The 19643-nt window shown below is 40.2% G+C and overlaps 2 protein-coding genes across 10 annotated transcripts in view; one reads left to right on the top strand and one right to left on the bottom strand.

Moving 5' to 3' along the window:
* The window catches only part of ZNF215 (zinc finger protein 215), a gene marked incomplete at its 3' end in the record, with an annotated part of 111457 nt that overhangs the window by 80287 nt on the left and 11527 nt on the right, over positions 1–19643 (top strand). For 2 of the 9 annotated variants that reach the window (XM_082476339.1, XM_082476338.1), the window contains 2 exons: positions 11023–11584; positions 18186–18274. In XM_082476339.1, the coding sequence (XP_082332465.1) occupies positions 11185–11584; positions 18186–18274 (489 nt within the window). In that variant the 5' untranslated portion in view covers positions 11023–11184. Of the gene's footprint in view, positions 1–4762; positions 7559–7657; positions 7772–11022; positions 11585–18185; positions 18275–19643 lie in introns of those variants that run through there. The other 7 variants (XM_082476343.1, XM_082476345.1, XM_082476342.1 and 4 more) reach the window with 5 other exon arrangements.
* OR2D2 (olfactory receptor family 2 subfamily D member 2) overlaps positions 1–19643 on the bottom strand; it is a 53541-nt gene that overhangs the window by 22294 nt on the left and 11604 nt on the right.

The following is a 19643-nucleotide window of genomic DNA, read 5'->3' on the forward strand; positions in this document are numbered from 1 at the left end:
ATTTTCATTTTGGATGATATGTCCATTGGTGAAAGTTGGGTGTTAAAGTCCCCTACTATTACTGTGTTACTGTCGCTTTCCCCTTTTATGGCTGTTAGCATTTGCCTTATGTATTGAGGTGCTCCTATGTTGGGTGCATAAATATTTACGATTGTTATATCTTCTTCTTGGATTGATCCCTTGACCTTTATGTAGTGTCCTTCTTTGTCTCTTGTAATAGTCTTTATTTTAAAGTCTATTTTGTCTGATATGAGTATTGCTTCTCCAGCTTTCTTTTGATTTCCATTTGCATGGAATATCTTTTTCCATCCCCTCACTTTCAGTCTGTATGTGTCCCTAGGTCTGAAATGGGTCTCTTGTAGACAGCATATATACAGGTCTTGTTTTTGTAACCATTCAGTGAGCCTGTGTCTTTTGGTTGGAGCATTTAATCCATTCACATTTAAGGTAATTATTGATATGTGTGTTCCTATTACCATTTTCTTAATTGTTTTGGGTTTATTATTGTAGGTCTTTTCCTTCTCTTGTGTGTCCTGCCTAGAGAAGTTCCTTTAGCATTTGTTGTAAAGCTGGTTTGGTGGTGTTGAATTCTCCTAACTTTTGCTTGTCGGTAAAGGTTTTAATTTCTCCGTCGAATCTGAATGAGATCCTTGCTGGGTAGAGTAATCTTGGCTGTAGTTTTTTCCCTTTCATCATTTTAAATATATCTTGCCATTCCCTTCTGGCTTGCAGAGTTTTGCTGAAAGATCAGCTGTTAACCTTATGGGTATTACCTTGTATGTTATTTGTTGCTTTTCCCTTGTTGCTTTTAATATTTGTTCTTTGTATTTAATTTTTGATAGTTTTATTAATATGTGTCTTGGCATGTTTCTCCTTGGATTTATCCTGTATGGGAACCTCTGCACTTCCTGGACTTGATTGACTGTTTCCTTTCCCATGTTAGGGAAGTTTTCAACTATAATCTCTTTAAATATTTTCTCAGACCCTTTTTTTTTCCCTCTTCTTCTTCTGGGACCCCTATAATTGGAATGTTGTTGCGTTTAATGTTGTCCCAGAGGTCTCTGAGACTGTCCTCAATTCTTTTCATTCTTTTTACTTTATTCTGATCTGCAGTAGTTTTTCCCACTATTTTATCTTCCAGGTCACTTATCCGTTTTTCTGCCTCAGTTATTCTGCTACTGATTCCTTCTAGAGTATTTTTAATTTCATTTATTGTGCTGTTCATCATTGTTTATTTGCTATTTAGTTCTTCTAGGTCCTTGTTAAACATTTCTTGTATTTTCTCCATTCTATTTCCAAGATTTTGGACCATCTTTACTATCATTACTCTGAATTCTTTTTCAGGTAGAGTGCCTATTTCCTCTTCATTTGTTTGGTCTGGTGGGTTTTTACCTTCCTCCTTCATCTGCTGCATATTTCTCTGTCTTCTCATTTTGTTTAGATTACTGTGTTTAGGGATTCCTTTTCTCAGGCTGCAGCTTCATAGTTCCTGTTGTTTTTGGTGTCTGTCCTCAGTGGGTGAGGTTGTTTCAGTGGCTTGTGTAGGCTTCCTGGTATAGGGAACTGGTGTCTGTGTTCTGGTGGGTGGGGCTAGATCTTGTTTTTCTGGTGGGCAGGGCCACATGTGGTGTTGTGTTTTGGGGTGTCTATGAACTTTGTATGATTTTAGGCAGCGCCTCTGCTAATGGGTGGCCTTGTATTCCTGTTTTGCTAGTTGTTTGGCATGGGGCATCCAGCACTGGAGCTTGCTGGCCTTGGGTGGAGCTGGGTCTTAGCGTTGAGATGGAGATCTCTGGGAGAGCTCTCGCCGATTGATATTATATGGGCCTGGGAGGTCTCTGGTGGTCCAGTGTCCTGAACTCGGCTCTCCTACCTCGGAGGCTCAGGCCTGACACCAGGGCAGAGTACCAAGACCCTGTCAGCCACATGGCTCAGAATAAAAGGGAGAAAAAAAGAAAGAAAAAATATAATAAAAATTTAAAAATTGAATAAAAATTTATAAAATTATTAAAATAAAAAAATCAAAAATAAATGAAATTAAATTTAAAAAAAAAGAGAGCAACCAAGCCAATAAGCAAATCCACCAACGATAAGAAGCACTAAAAACTGAACTAAGATTAACATAAAAATCAGAAACAAATCAGTTGCAGAAAGCAAACCGCAAGTGTACTCCCAAAGTCCACCACCTCAATTTTGGGATGATTTGTTGTCTATTCAGGTATTCCATATATGCAGGGTACATCAAGTTGATTGTGGGGATTTAATCCGCTGCTCCTGAGGCTGCTGGGAGAGATTTCCCTTTCTCTTCTTTGTTCGCACAGCTCCTGGGGTTCAGCTTTGGTTTTGGCCCCACCTCTGTGTGTAGGTCATCCTCCGGCATCTGTTCCCACCCAGACAGGACAGGGTTAAAGCAGCGGCTGATTAGGGCGCCCTTGCTCACTCAGGCTGGGGGGAGGGAGGGGTACGGTAGTCATAACTGGAATGCAGGGTGAGCCTGCAGCAGCAGAGGCCAGTGTGACGTTGCAACAGCCTGAGGCGTGCCGTGCATTCCCCCAGGGAAGTTGTCCCTGCATCACAGGACCCTGGCAGTGGTGGGCTGCACAGGCTCCCGGGAGGGGAGGTGTGGATAGTGACCTGTGCTTGCACACAGGCTTCTTGGTGGCAGCAGCAGCAGCCTTAGCATTTCATGCCCGTCTCTGGGGTCCACGCTGATAGCCGCGGCTCACGCCCGTCTCTGGAGCTCCTTTAAGCGGTGGTCTTAATCCCCTGTCCTCGTGCACCAGGAACCAAAGAGGCAAGAAAAAGTCTCTTGCCTCTTTGGCAGTTCCAAACCTTTTCCCGGACTCCCTCCCGGCTAGCCGTGGTGCACTAGCCCACTTTAGGCTGTGTTCACGCCGCCAACCCCAGTCCTCTCCCGGCGATCCGACCGAAGCCCGAGCCTCAGCTCCCAGCCCCCACCTGTCCCGGCGGGTGAGCAGACAAGCCTCTTGGGCTGGTGAGTGCTGGTCGGCACCGATCCTCTGTGTGGGAATCTCTCCTCTTTGCCCTCTGCATGCCTGTTGCTGCGCTCTCCTCCGTGGCTCTGAAGCTTCCCCCCTGTGCCTCCCACAGTCTCCACCCATGAAGGGCCTTCTTAGTGTGTGGAAACTTTTCCTCCTTCACAGCTCCCTCCCACTAGTGCAGGTCCCATCCCTATTCTTTTGTCTCTGTTTTTTCTTTTTTCTTTTGCCCTACCCAAGTATGTGGGGAGTTTCTTGCCTTTTGGGAGGTCTGAGGTCTTCTGCCAGTGTTCAGTAGGTGTTCTGTAGGAGTTGTTCCACATGTAGATGTATTTCTGATGTATCTGTGGGGAGGAAGATGATCTCCACCTCCTACTCCTCTGCCATCTTGAAGGTCCCTCTACTTGGCTCTTTTACCCAAACGTTAATCAATCACACATTTAGAGGGGATTCCATGGTAACCATTCTACAGTTACCATGAACATAGGTCCAGGAACAACACACCTCAGATTGACTTTGCAGGGGAAGACCTCCCCAGTGAAGAGATATCTAGTAACCAAAGTTCTTATTTCTTTCATTCATGCATTCATGCATCCATGGAATCATTTTAAAAGTATTTATTGAGCTCTTATTTCATTTTATCTTACCATTTTATCAGAGCAATGACTGACACATAATGTGTTTTAATACACACTTTTGCATTTGTTACTATCCTTTTAAAATTACTGGAACTGCACTACAATAGACAAACTCTAATCTGGGGTAGGAGGATCAGAGAAAACCCTCATTCAAACAGCATGTGCTAGATGAGGTGATGTAGACAAGGACAAAAAATTAATAGTTGAAATTGGTGACTTGGCTGTCATTGATGATCTAGATGAGAGCTACTTCAGTAACAGCAGAAAAAAATAAGAAAATGTAAGAAGAAAGTACAAACACTACCTTAAATATTGCCATTACCGATAGTTGCCATCTCCACCTTCCAAATTCTGGAATCCTGAGCAAATAAAATGATTGCTGTTTTAAGGCACAGAGTTTTGAGGTGGTTTGTTATGCAGCAATGGATAACTGAAACTCTGAGAGAATTGTGCTCCATCACATTCAAATAGTTCTTGTGGGGCTTATTCACATTACCAATAAAAACGACTACCTCTCCTGCTATGGAGGGAGAGGGGGAATAAAGGGCCAAGAAGCTTCTAAAGAATCATAATAAAGATGATGTATCAGTCAGGGTTTGTAGTTGCAAGTAACAGAAACTGACTATGCATGATTTAAGCTAAAAGGAAAAATACTGAATAATAGTAATTCCAATTCTGCAGCCAGAATCACGGGCCAAATTCATTAACACAAAATGGGTCCGCTAAGGACATCACTGCCATTCAGCACTAGGTGGCGCAGTTTACACTGCCAACACCCTCAGCACAGGCCCTGCTGCTGGAGCGGCTAATTCCCTGAACCTGGAAATTGGAATGTTGCTGCTCTCTCTACCGCTGACAAAAAAAGAGAAGAAATTGCTGACACTGCCTCAGCCAGGTGACCAAGGTTAACATAAATAGTGTTAAGTCCTGTTGTTAGTACGTTCCCTTGAGATGATATGATGGAAATAGCACTTTATGATCGGAAGATCCCTCAAACCCATAACCTCAGTCTAATCATGAGAAAAACAGACAAATTCTCATACATGGGCTTCCTATAAAATATACAACCTGTACTCCTCAAAACTGTGAAGGTCATCAAAAACAAGTCTCAAAAACTGTCACAGGGGCTTCCCTGGTGGCGCTGTGGTTGAGAATCCGCCTGCCAATGCAGGGGACACGGGTTCGGTCCCTGGTCTGGGAAGATCCCACATGCCGCAGAGCGACTAGGCCCGTGAGCCACAATTGCTGAGCCTGCGCGTCTGGAGCCTGTGCTCCGCAACAAGAGAGGCCGCGATAGTGAGAGGCCCGCGCACCGTGATGAGGAGTGGCCCCCGCTCGCCACAACTAGAGAAAGCCCTCGCACAGAAACGAAGACCCAACACAGCCATAAATAAATAAAAAAAAAAAAAAAAAAAAAAAGTGTCACAGCCAGGAGGAGCCTAAGGAGACAAAACCTCAGCAAATTCAAACAAAGTATAAAGTTTAGTTAATAATAAGGTATTAATCTTATTTTCTTAATTGTAGCAGATGTGCCATAATAATGTAAATAATAATAATAACAATGTAAGTTGATAGTGGGAAAAGGGGGGGTATATCAGAACTCAATGTACTATATCTTCTCAATTTTTCTGTACATCTAAAACTGACCTAAAAAATAAAGTCTGTTTTTAAAAAAGAAACTTTTTGATGTCCTTGCTTTTTCATGTCACTAGCTCTTAATTCAAAGTCTAGACTGGGTATATCTAATTGATCGAGTCCTAGCTTCAATGCAGACAAAGGAAGTTAATATTAGATGTATTCAGTTTCCATGGATGGAGACAGGCTCCAACTCCCTCACAAGACTCAACAGAAGACTATAATTTTAGACAGTGTATTCAAAGGATCAGAAGTCAAAAACTGACAAATGTCCATAACACATGGCCCATGAAACCAAATCACCCCTATTCATATCTTGACTATCTACAAATTCCAGACTGACCAATGCAACTCACAATCTACACAACACAATATTCTGAGGATGTGCAGAACACAGAACATTGGGTGAAGAAGTACAATAGCTTAGCATATGGAATGCTTCCACTGGTCGTTAAGATAGTCTTCACTTGATTGTGTTTACTAATATATTTTCAATTGCTAGTACAGTATTTGCCACATTAAATTCTCAATAAAAATTGGCTGAATGAATATATAAGTGGTCTAGGAAAAGTGTTGGCTTAACTCAGGTCAAGTTTTCTCTATATTTTTTTCTTAAATACAGAGAAGATCTGGATTTCACAATGATAGAAGAGAATGGAGTTTGTAGCAAACAAGTGTATGCATCTTAAGGATCTAATCCCAGATGGCTTTACAATGAAAGTCATATATTGAGAGAAACCTTTAAAATTGTGCCATTAAAAAATAGCTGGACTTTAGTGAGGTAACTGCAAACTGAAAATGACCCTTCTTCAATTAGAAAGCAGTGTCTAGGCCTCTGTGGACCTTTGAAGACACTTGGTCAGAAACCTCATATCTATAAGGTATGAGAGGAAGGCTGGTCATTCCTTTCCAGGGCACCCTTTCCATTTCCCTGAACTCTTAATTAGCTAAAGACTATGTTTGAGCCTGTTTACTGGCAATACTTACAAGTTAAAATTTTTATTTTGCCTAGCTGTTAACTGACTTTTATAAAGGTCAACCCCATCACAAACAATTCATGGCACACACCATACTCCTAATCTTGGAAAATATCATTCTGCAATTCTGGCACATCTTACTAATGACCCTCTAAATCTTGAAGCGTTGAGTGAGTAGCAGTGGGACAAGAACGAAGTGATCTGAGCTTGAAGCTCAGCTTCGCTATCTTTTAGTTTCCATAAATTTGGGGATGATAATCTCTTCCTTATAGTGTTGTGGTGATGAGTGAGGTGACATTTATAATTTGCTTATGATAGTAATGAGTACAGAAGAGGTTGGTTAAAACAAACAAAAATCTGGCTCCTATCTTGTTTGATCTAGATTTAAAACTCCCTTCCTGGGAGACAGTCCCTGATTTACTAGTCTGAGTTCTTCCTCTGGGGCTCAGTCCTAGACTCCTCCTCCTTCTACTGTTTTCTCTCCTTCTCTCTGCAGTCTCATTCTCCCCCCACCCCACCCCCGGCCCCGCATAGTATCTAGTACCATCTACCCGTTACCGGCACAAATTTTACAAGTCTGGCCCCATACACCTCTAAGCTCTCAGACACTTAACGTCCAATTTGACAATGCTTCTTGGATGTCACAAAGTATCTCATATGTAACAAGCCAAAACTGGACTCGTGGTCTTTTGCAAGATTTTCTACCGCGATGCAAAACTGAATAAACGAGTGAATGAGCGAATCAGCAAGTCAGTGAAAACCATGTTAAACCATGTTATATACAAGACCATATCTTTTCAAAATTACTTCACTGGTTTTTGATTCCAAGAAAATGGGGGAGGAGGGTGGGTGGTGGTGAGAAGGTAAAAAAAATTTGGCCATTTCTCCTAGATGGGGATGGAGGAAGCCACAGAAGTTTGAAAAGGCCTTTTCCCACCTACCCTAAGCGTGACCCTCGGTTCCTGGCCCTAGAGTTGACTCACGTCTATGAAGCGGGCGCGGCCTGGGAAAGGGGCGGGAAGGGCAGAGGCCCCACCCCGTCTACTTTACAAACTTGGGCCGCGGGGGCTTCTGGGGGCTTCCACGGCTGGTGCGCTTGCGCGGGAGTGCGCCGGCCGGCGTCTTGGTATTTAGTAGATACTGAGCCGGCGCTGGCGTGTAAGGGATAGGTGTGGCCCGCGCTGCTTAGTTGTGGCGTGATTACTAACGCAAGCTCCCTCCCCGGACGGGGAGGACGACTTCTGCGGCTCCTCTGAACTGGCTCCTGGGTGTGACTGAACCCATCCCTGGCTGGGAGCGGTGTTTGCAGGTATCACGCGGGTCAGCGGGCGGTCAGGACGCGGGTGCGTGGAATTGGGAATCCTGCTTGAGTGCGTCCACGCGGTCTCCTCGGCTTGTTCGCTGTTACCTGGATTCCAACTCTGTGCTCTGCAGTCTCTGCGGGAGAAGCTGGAGGAGGGCGCGAGCTGACAGAGATGGAGGCGTGGGCTGTGGTAGGAAGTTAGTGCGTGAGAGAGGAGAGGTAAAGAGGGCTGGGGTGGGAAACAGGACGGTTAGGTTCCAGATCCAGGTCTGCTGTCTCCTCTTCCATTCTGTGATGGGGGCAGTCTCCAGGCGTTTAATCTGCTAAATATATCTTGCTCAGCTGGTTTTGGAATGACTGATATGGATTCCCGATCCAGTGTGACTGGATCAATCGACTGGAAAAAAAAAATGGAGAAAAGTTCATTCCAACTTGCCGTGCTGTCCCACTCATTCCTGGCCACTCCCTAAAACCTCTTTATTTCAGATGCTCATTTGCACACTGCTTTATGCTCCTTTTTACAAGCTAATCTCGGAAGGCGAAAGATTCTCCTTACCTCAGGCTACTGCTCTGCCTATGACCTATTTGATTAAAACAACTCTTTTTCACAGGTACTACCTTTTCCCCATAATTAGTGCCTGTTCAAGTTCCTTGATGCTGTAAAATCCTATGAACTTGTGTCAGCTGGTTATTTGATCTAACTCTCCAGATTCCTGTCACCTGCGCCTTACTGAGCCCTTCGTTCCATTGGTATTGGCTCAGCGTCTTAAATCTTCATTCTGAGTCCTACCATCATCCTTAAAGGTGTCTGTTTAGTACTTTAGAGTTTAAACTTTAACAGTTCTTGACTTTGTTTATTCCATTGGTGGTCACTTACAGACCACTTAAGCTATTCTCAGTCACAGTCATACCTTGGACCATTTATCACCCAGACTGTTCCTCTTTTGAAATCTTAAGTGCTAACATATCATCCTGAACATCTCTAACCTGTCTTCCTAGCTCTATAATTATTTATACTGAGTAATTTTTAACCTATAAGCTCCTAGTATATTTTGTTGCTTTTTCTCACTTTGAGTTGAACGTTTAATTCATCTCATTCTTGGTTAATTATATATATAAGGCTTTGCTATTGCTTAACAGTAGAACTCGAGCTGTTAGATTTTGAAGTGCAGTGTTTTTAGTGTTTTTAATTTGAGTTGTTTTTTAGAAGCAAAAGTTAAATTTCAAAGTAGTTGAGATTTTTTTCTATTTCTACTTGATGTTAAGATCTCGTTTTCATTCTGGTAATAAATGTGGTTTGTACCACTTTTATTTACTTTTTATTTATTGAGGTTTTTGGTAGCTTAATAAATAGCAGCTTATGTAAGCATTCTTATAAGTGCTTGAATAGAAACTACATTCTATATGGTTTTATATATCAGGCTAAGCATGTTTTTCATGTCCTCTATACTATCAATTTTAGCTTACTTGTTAAGGACTGAGAAAGTTGCCTTAGTCTCCCATTTCTGTTGTGTTATTGTTGCTTGCATCTCTTGTTTTCTGAGGGTTTTGCTATAAATATATTTCACTGTGTTATTTGATATACTTAGTAGCAGTCATATTTCATTGAGTTGTACCTTCAGTCATTTAAAGTTTCCTCTTTGTCTAATTTTATTCATTTGTGCTTTTAATTCAATATACATCTTAATTCAGTGTATCCCTGCATATTATTGTTGTTTACATTTGCTTGTTATTTTTTCTATCATTGCTTTAAGCTTTGGAGTTCTTTTGTTTTGGATGTCTCTTAATTTTTTACATAGTTGAGTTTAAATTTTTACCGAGTGCATTTATTGTTACAATGGATATTCTTGTTGTTAAATCTGCTTTTTTTTTTTTTTTAATGCTTACTTGGTTTTTTGTTTTGTTTTTAATATGTGATCTGTGAACTTATTTTTCTTCTTTCTCCCTGTATGTTAATTCTGAAAGTATCTGGGCCCATAGTTCATTGTTCTGCTGGAACTCAGTGAGTGATACCTCTTAAGCACTTCGGAACTTTCTTTTTTTTTTGGTAATGAACGTGTACTTTCCTTAAGCTTTGGAGAAGGTTTGTGTTGGATCTCAGAATGTTCCCTCAGTTGTTCCACTTTGCCCTGTGTCCCCATGTAATGGGGATACTAATGAGTATATAAATGGTGTCAATACATTCCTTCAAGACAGAAAGTGAAAATATGGTTTACAGAAGCAGTGTAGAAAAGGTCACAACTTAGAATATGCTAGGAGGTGGAAACCCATCTGCCTATGTGAATCTTAAGCTGTTTCAACAGAGTATGGCAGTGAGAGTTAAATAGAACATAGGAATCAAGTGAAGGGTTACCTGTGAAACACCTATTCCAGTCATCTCCCGAACCTCCCAGCCCTCTTCCCACCTACATAGAGAAGCAGTTTAGCTCCAGTGCCTTCCTCCCACAAAAAGTTCTTCCCTAAATAAATTGAATAAAACCATCTGAGGAGAACGAAGGCTTTTAGGTTAGGTGTTGACATTTCATAGTAAAACCTTTTCACTGTGTTGTGTGGGGAGCCCACAACTTGACAGCCTGCTCCTCCACTCACCCTAAATCAAAGTCTGCCGATGTGTGTGTCTCACTGATATTCACATGGCTCTTGGTAAGTCTCCCATTCAGGGTAGACACCCATTAGGAAACCAATCTACTGATACAGAAGAAGTAGAAATTCATATGATGATCTGGAATAATCAACCTAACACTTGATTCTTAAATATGAGCAGAAAACTAGGGAATACCAGATGTCTAAAAACCAAGATAAATAGAAACCCTGACCACATAATCAAAGGGAATTTAGGAAACAGAAAACTCAAATTAGAATCTTCAGAGAAATTAGAAACGATATTGTAACTGTACAAGCACAATGCTATGGAAAAAGAACCACTGGCCTAGAGGCTTATAATAAAAATGACTCCTGAATGGTAAATTGCACCTGGACTGGGAGAACTGTAAATCAGATGGAAAGCTGGATCTGAACTTCCCTGAATGTAGTGACTCATAATCTGGCACACTCTTTGGGGAACCCTGAGAGCTGCACTCGTAGAGTTGTGAGATATCAGCTCCTGTAGAAGGCTTTTGAGTCAAGATGCTTTCTGCCCAACCTACATGGTCCACATCTCCTTGCACTCGAGCTATACTCTGTGAGAACTGCCACTGAAGAAAAATTCCAGTTACTCACTCCTCTGTTAGCAAGCTTTGTTTTCTGTCCAATAGCCTTCTTAGTAACCTAGGTGCCAGATATGAGCTGTGGTAGTCCTGCAAGGTTTAAATGTTTTGTTGAGCCTAAGACCTCCCTGATTGATGGGCATTGCAGACTGGCTCATAGCGAATCCTAACAAATTAAAACTTTTGATTGTTATAGTCCGGGAATGCACTTTTTGACCTATCCATGTTCATTATCTGTAGGTCATATTTATGTCTTTTTTTCAGTCTCTTGGGTGCCTGAATATTGGCTCTGCGTCTGAAGCTCCTGAAACTTTTCTCACTGCATATATATGTATATAGTACACAAGTGCTTAGCCCAAGCATGAGAATTATTGGAATCTTCTGATAAGACAAATTTGAACTGCAGTGGGAGCTCTGTGTAGGAAGATGCAGCCTTTGAACAAGTTGACGGCTATCTCAAAACCTCAAAACCTGGCTCCTCATGAACAAAGTGAGGTCCTGAGAGCAGATGTGTCTTGGCAGCAGGAATCTATCCCAGTCGTGGAGACAGATGACTGTGAAGCCTCTCGTCTAAAGTTCAGACATTTCCAGTATTTGGAAGTGTCTGGGCCTCATGAAGCCCTGAGCCAACTCTGGGAGCTCTGTCTTCAGTGGCTGAGACCAGAAATTCACACAAAGAAGCAGATCCTAGAGCTATTGGTACTGGAACAATTCCTGACAATTCTCCCTGAAGAAGTCAGGACTTGGGTGAATTTACAACATCCAAAGAACAGCAAGGAAGTGGTGAGCCTCATAGAGGATGTGATTGATATGCTTAAGGATGAAGGTGAGAATATAGAAAATTGGAGGTAGAATAGTTGACCCTTCCCATATGAAGAAAAATTATCTTTTAAAAAAATTTTTTTATGGATGCGTAGTTGATGTACAGTATTTATCTGTTATAAGTATATAACATAGTGATTCATAATTTTTAAAGGTTATTCTCCATTTATAGTCATAAAATATTGGCTATATTCCCTGTGTTGTACCATATATCCTTATAGCTTATTTTATACATAATATTTTATACCTCTTAATCCTCTTTCCCTATATTGTCCCTCCCCCCTTCCCTCTTCCCACTGGTAACCACTAGTTTGTTCTCTATATCTGTGAATCTGTTTCTTTTTTGTTATATTCACTAGTTCTATTTTTTTGATTCCACATGTAAGTGATATCATAGAGTATTTGTCTTCGTCTATCTGACTTATTTCACTTAGCATAAGAACTTTTTCTGAAGCTAGAAGGTGTCAAGGGCCAGATCCTGAAGAACTTTACTATATTAGGAAGGCTGAACTGAGATCTCACAGATTGAGTAGGGGAGTAAAATAATTTGATTTACCTTTCAAAAATACTGTGTTGGCTTCAGTGTAGAGCAGGGATCAGCAAACTATGACCACAGGCCAAATATTTTTGGAAATAAAGTTTTATTGGCACACAGCCACACCCCATTCATTTACATTTTGTCTACAGCTGCTTTCATACTATGACTAGACTTGATTAGTTATAGCAGAGACTGTATTGCCTGCAAAGCCTAAATAAAATATTTACAATCTGGATCTTTACAGAAAAAGTTTATCAACTTCTGCAGTAAAGGATAGCCCTGAGAGCTCTGAAAATAGGAAAACCAGTTAGGAAGTATTGTAGTAGATCAGGTGTTAGAGAATGAGGAAGCATTTGGGAAAACAGAGGAGTTTGAACCTAAAGGGTTTACATATTAGGTGTGAATGGGATAAATGTTCTGGCTTGCATGAATGGAGCGTAAGTAACAGTTTTTGTTGGTGAGGAGATTGATATATTAATTATGTGGCATGTTGGATTTGAGGTCTTTGTGGGACAACCACAGTGAATAATCTAATATATAGTTAAAAATATGGCTTTAGTGTTCAGAAGTATAGCAATTTCTGTTGCTGCTGTAACACATTACCATAAACTTTGTTGCTTAAAACAATATGAATGTATAGCCCTACAGGTTTGTAGATCAGTGGGTCTCTCTGGGCTAAAATCAAGAAAGAAAAATATGGAAATGTATAGGTATGAACAGAAGTAGGAAAAATACAAATCCTTAGGAAGAACCAGTATTTAAGAGCTGGCATAGATCTAACTACCAATTATAGAAAATAGAGAATAGAGGAACATGTTAAACTATACCATGGGAATGCCATTACTAAAATCCAATCTGTGGGAAACTGCAAGACAATCCAGTTTCTAAAAATAATTGTAAGGGAGTAGGGAGGGGCTATGGAAGAGGGATTTAGAGATTAAAAGAAACATAAAAGATGTGTAATTGATCATGTGAATGTGTGAACCTTATAAGACATGAGGCAATTGACTGGATATTTGACTAGGCATTATTGATTAGAGACAGTGATGATACTGGTATTGGGATTATATTTAGTCCTTATCCAAAAAGGAAATAAAATGAAGTACTGAGCAAAATAAGAAAACTCAGGGAAGCAAGCTAGAAAGGAGTAATCTAGAAAGCAAAGAACCAGGAAAGATTGGTATCTTGAGCTAAGAAAAAAGAAATCTTCAAGAAGGGAGTGTTCAACAATGTTGCAACAAAAAGGTCCTGTTAAGATGAGTATTGAAAATAATTTATTGAAATTGTTGATTAGATCAGTGGTCTAACATGGGTCTCCCTGGGCTAAAATCAAGGCATCAACAGGAATTCATTTCTTTCTGGGCCTCATGCTCCCTTTCCCCCATCTTCAAAGCTGGCAATGGTGAGCCAAGCCCTTTTCACACTGCCATCTCTCTGACACTCCATTCTATTGTCATGGTGTGTGCTGGCATACATGCACATGCTCACACTCACTCTTTCACTCTCTCTGTCTCACTGACCACAGCTGGGAAAAGTTCTCCACTTTTCAAGATGAATGTAATTTGATTGAGACCACCCAGATAATCCAGGATGATTTTTTTTTTTTTTAATTTTTAATTTTTGGCTGCATCGGGTCTTTGTTGCTGCACACGGCCTTTCTCTAGTTGCAGCGAGCAGGGGCTACTCTTCGTTGTGGTGCTCGGGCTTCTCATTGCGGCGGCTTCTCTTGTTGCGGAGCACAGACTCTAGGTGTGTGGCTGCAGTAGTTGCAGCACGTGGGCTGAGTAGTTGTGGCTCGCGGGCCCTGGAGTGCACGGGCTTCAGTAGCTGTGGCGTGCAGGCTTACTTGCTCTGCGGCATGTGGGATCTTCCCAGACCAGGGATCAAACCCGTGTCCCCTGCATTGGCAGGTGGATTCTTAACCACTGCACCACCAGGGAAGTCCCCAGGATGATTTCTTCATCTCAAGGATCTTTAACTTTAATATTGCTGAGTCCCTTTTTTTTTTGGCCGTGCCATGAGGCTTGTGGGGTCTTAGTTCCCCAACCAGAGATTGAACCCTGGCCCTGGCAGTGAAAGTGCTGAGTTCTAACCACCGGACCTCCAGGGAATTCCCTTGCTGAGTCCCTTTTGCCATGTATCCAAGGATTAGGGCATGGACATTTCAGGGGGCTAGTCTGCCTATCACATGGGTCAAAAAAATATGAAGTATGAGGTGGGAATGTGATAATCATTATAGACTATTCTTGAGAAGTTTGGGAAGAAAATGAGAGGTTTCAGGGTAATACAGGACCGAGAAAGGCTTTTGCTTTCTTTTAACGTGCCATGGATCCCTGAAGAACCCACTTAAAGGGTTTGCCCATATTTTACCTACCTTAGACCTCTCAGGGCTGAAATGGCTACCTGGCTAGCATTTGTCAGAAACATTTAATGAAAAATGTATTAGCCACTGCTACCTGGGACAGCAAATAAACAGTTGGGACAAACATAGACTAAACAAAAAGATGGCAGGAAAGGTGCTTTAGAGAGTAAGGGATTTGAAAGCTTCTGCATATTCTTAGAGATCTAGAAGGCTGGGTACATGTTCAGAAAGACCTGAGAATTCCCTGATTCTCACCTCTGGCTGGTCTTCAGGCTCTGCTCGAGCAGGAAATGAAGACTAAGGCAGGGGTGAAAACTATCTGGCTAAGTATTGAAGACATTTCCTGATGCAGACAGCCCATCTGCAAAGGCTAGGAAATGATTTTTGTTTTTCTGCTTTCAAGCATTTAAGGAAATCTCTGGAATCGCTAGCTAACCACCAAGTTAAGGAAACAGACTTAAGTGGGCACACACAGCAAAGAATATAGACTTTATAAATTCCAAAAAATGTTGAAAACATCAACAACATTGATAAAACTTTAGCTACAATGACCAAGCAAAAAAGAGAGAAGACCAAAATAATTAAAATCAGGAATAAAGGTAGGGATATTACTACTGACCTTGCATAAATCAAAAAGATTATAAGAGAATGCTGTGAAAACTTAGATGAAATAGAAAAATTCCCAAAACTACCAAAACTGACTCAACTCATCTGTAACAACTAAAGAGGCTGAATCAGTAATTTTTAAAATTTCAACAAAGTAAACCCAAGGACAACATGGCTTCACTGATGAATTCTACCAAACATTAAAACAATAATTAACACCAAACTTTCTCAGACTCTTCTAAAAAATAGAAAAGGCAGGAATACTTCCTAACCTATTCTATGTTGGGAGTTTTAATCTGATGCCAAAGCCAGAGAGAGGCATTACAAGAAAAGAAAACTAGTGAACCAAACCCAGCAGCATATTAAGAGGATTATACACCATGACCATTAGGGATTTATCCCAGAAATACAAGGATGGTTCAAATGTGAAAATCAACATTATACACCATACCAATACAATGAAGGGAAAAATCACATGATCATCTCAGTTGATGCAGAAAAAGCGTTTGACAAATTTGTATATGAATGTTCATAGCAGCATTATTCATAATAACCAAACAAATGGAAGCAATCCAAAAGTTCATCAACTGATGAATGGATAAACAAATTGATATTCATACAGTGGAGTATTATTCAGCCATTAAGAGGAACAAAGAACTGACACATGCTACAACATGGATGAACCTTCAAAATATGCTACTTTAAAGAAGTCAGACAAAAAAGGTCACATACCATATGACTGAATTTACATGGAATGCCCAGAATAGGCAAATCCAAAGAGACAGCATGGAGGGAAGGGGAATGGGAGGTGACTCCTTAAGGGGTATGGGGTTACTTTTGGGGGTAATGAGTATGTTCTGGAATTAGATAGTGGTGACAGTTGCACAACACTATGAATATACTAAAACCCATGAATTGTGTACTTTAGAATGGTTAATATGTGAATTTTTTGTTATGTGAATTTTACCTCAGTTTTTTAAAAAGGTAAGGTAAAAGAGATTACTGCATCAAGCTAAGATTGGATGTTAGATATAAAGGATCAGTGTTCAAGGAATTTGAAGTCTGAAAAGAGTAAATCTGCAAGTGATTTACCATAAAGTCCAAGCTGCGTAGAAAAGAAAGTGACTTCACAAGAGGGATGATAGACTGGGAGAAAATTAAAGAAGCAATGTACTATGGTGGAACCTTGATGAAAGGATAGGAAAGTTGAAAGGATAGGAAAATATAGTTAGGGATTGATTCATTCAAGTTTGTTCTCAGAGTAGAACAATCCTAAGTATATAAGGACCCCAGTATGAAAAAGGAAGTAGCTTGATTGCTGATGGTTGTTAGAAGTAAGGTTGTCAAGGGTCTTCAGGCTGGGTTGTTGAAAAGATTATGATTTGGTGTGGAAAGCAATGGTTAGCTAAGTAAAGTTTTTACTGACCTAGTACAATTACTTATTTAATGCCTGTCATTCACAACAGACTATAGGCTCCTTGAGGGCTGGCATTTGTGTGCCTCACACATGGGAGGTACTCAGTAAATACGGTCTGAATAAATGAATTTGCAATAGCTTAGTGTATTACAACATCAAGAAGGCCCTAGCTAAATGGCATGAACCACTATGAAAAAATTTTTGTATGAGTGTAGAAAAATCTTTATGAGGAAATGAGAATGGAGAAGTATGAATATATCAAAACAACTACCAAGACCATAGTATTGGAGGATGAGAAGAGGTGGCTTTGATGGTGGCCAAGATCCATTTTAGATTAGAAGGGAGAAAGAATATTTTATAAAGAGCTAGGGAATGTATAGGAATTTTTCTTTGAATGGCATGAGAGTTTCAGACAACACAACTGTAAAGGTTCAGGAAGGAAGTCAGCAGGAAAGAAGAGTTACGGGAAGGAAACAATACTCAGAGCAATAAAAAAGGGATGGCTGATTGAAGGCTTTTGCATCTTTTCAAGATATCTTGCATATTTCCAAGAATGACAAGAATAAGAAACAATGTGATATTCTACTATGTATAAAATAGATAACTAATGAGAACCTACTGTATAGCACAGGGAACTCTACTCAGTGCTCTGTGGTGACCTAAATGGGAAGGAAATCCAAAAAAGAGGGGATATATGTATATGTATAGCTGATTCACTTTGCTGTACAGCAGAAACTAACACAACATTGTAAAGTAACTGTACTCCAATAAAAATTAATTTAAAAATTAAAAAAATCATATTAGAAGAAAATGTGGTATTGACTGTTCTAGGGGTTATGGGACTGAGGAAACTGAGGTTTCACAAAGTGTTATAGGCCTGAGTAAAGTTAACAGACTGTAATCTTGTGGCAGTATTCAAATGGCATGTTGCTGAGAAATTTGGATTTTTTTTTCAAATCCTGCCTTTATTTATAAAACGTAAATATTTCCTGCATTGTTTCTATTTTTTCTTATTTCACCCTGAATCAATGAAAACTTCTTCACAGACCAGTATTGGCCCATAGTCTGGCATTTGAGGATTAGTGGTGTAATTAATGAATCTTGGAGAAACATTAGGGAGTAGCCCTTGGGTATATGTCTCACCAAAGGGCTGGAGAAGAGAATTGGTTGCTGCTCAGATCTTTATGTCCTGGAAGACTCAGTAGTCCAAGGTGACCAGACTGCCTAAGTCTGTGTGTAGTATACACAGAGCGACTTAGAGGAAAAGAATCCTTGAGTAGATTAATCCCCAATGTCTTTGAGAAAGTGATTGGTTGGGTAAAATATTCTTAGCTCCCAGTAAATTACAGCCTGTGGTGGCTAAGCCTTAGTTAGGATTTAGTTTTGACAAGATCAAAGTTTTTTTTTTGGATCTGCTATAACCACAGGTGAGGCATCAAAATATTATTTTGGCCTTCTCTCTGATCAAGTAGTTCTTGACCCCTCGTAGAATATGCAAATCACTTTTAGAGCTTTTTAAAAATATAAGATCTGGGCCCCACTCCTGGAGATTCTGGTTGCTGGTAGAGCCTGACATCATTAAATTTCAAACTTCTGAAGTAGCATGTTAAAAGTACTATAATTATTAAAAGTTTCTCCAAGGAAAAACTTGTCTCCCTAATGTTTTCCTTCATCTTCCTCAGGTATAACCTGCAAGGATTCTGCCCTACTCCAGAAGGGGAGCATCAAGAAAGAAAAAATGGAAGCTGACTCACTAACAGGCAAATCCCAGGTAAATTAGGATTCCACTCTATTGTAACGCTCTGCTTTTTCTTTTTAGGTCTGTGAACTTTTGCCAAACATAGTTCCATCTAAGAACATGACTATTTTAGTTGATGATACGCTGGACGTTGGATCTATTTTAGTTGATGATACACTTTTTGGAAAATATTTAATTTTTGTATATTCTCTGTGCATCTATGCCCTTGAGATTGTAGATGATAATTGAAGGTATAGACATAGGGCCTACCCAGGGAATGTTTAGAATTAAAAGTGAAGGAAGCCAAAGGGCAGAATCCTGAGCAATATCATTTAATAGGCAGGAGCAGAAGAAACCTCAAAGGATACTGAAATGAAAGGACCAAAGTGGTAGAGGAAAACCAGGAAAATATGATGTCACTGTGAAAGCAAAGAATGACCATATTTCAAGGAGAAATCCTTTAAAAGTTCAGAAAAGTGCAGCCTGAGTAGTGTCTATTCTCTTAACATCATGGAGATACAAGCATGCATGGGAATAGAAGCCAGGTTGCAGAGGGTTGAGGAAAGAGGAAAAGTGAGGAAGTAGGCAAAACACATGTAGACAACTTATTCACAAAGACTGGCTCTGAGGTAGAGGAAGGATTTGTGTGTTTCAGTGTGATTGAAGGTAACTATAAGGACAAGGTTGAGAATGCTGGACAGAAAAGTGCAACAGCTGACGGGATGAAGGCCCTTATAACCAGTATTTATGCAGTGCCTAACATTTCTAAGGGCTGGGAATATGACAGTAAATGAAACAAAATGCCTGCCTCTGTGGAGATTACATAATACTAGAAGTAGACAAACACAAGCAAATAAGATAATTGCAGATGGTAATAATTGTTAGGGAGAAAATAAAGAAACAGACTGATTAGGAAGATGGCTACTTTGTTGGGTAATCAGAAAAGGCCTATCTGACAAAGTGACATTGGGCTCTGAGACCTGAAGGATGAGGCATTAGCCAACAGTGTTTCTCAGTTAGAGATGCTCCCTGTTCTTCTAGGAGAGCCTACATTTTCATTATAAATTTCCCTCAAATCTGCCTTAAACTCTTCCTATTCTGAACTCTTTCTGTGTAAATTATTTGTACTCTATAGTAATTTCTTGTTCCACAATTATTCCAACCGGTTTTTCTCCTCAGTTAAAATGTAAGCTAATCTAGAGTTAGGACAGCCCTTCATTTTCCTTTCCCAGCCCTCAAAGAGTACCAAGTTGATAGGCCCCTAAGGTAACTTGATTTTTATCACTTAGAACTCCAAACATTGTGCTATCAATATTTTTTTGTATATTCTTGCCACCTACCCTGTTCTTTCCAAATTCATTTCTCCTCTAGTAATATTTTTGAGACCTTTGATTAAAAAGGA

Source organism: Balaenoptera physalus (genome assembly GCF_965194825.1).
Source record: "Balaenoptera physalus genome assembly, chromosome: 10".
NCBI lineage: Eukaryota > Metazoa > Chordata > Mammalia > Artiodactyla > Balaenopteridae > Balaenoptera > Balaenoptera physalus.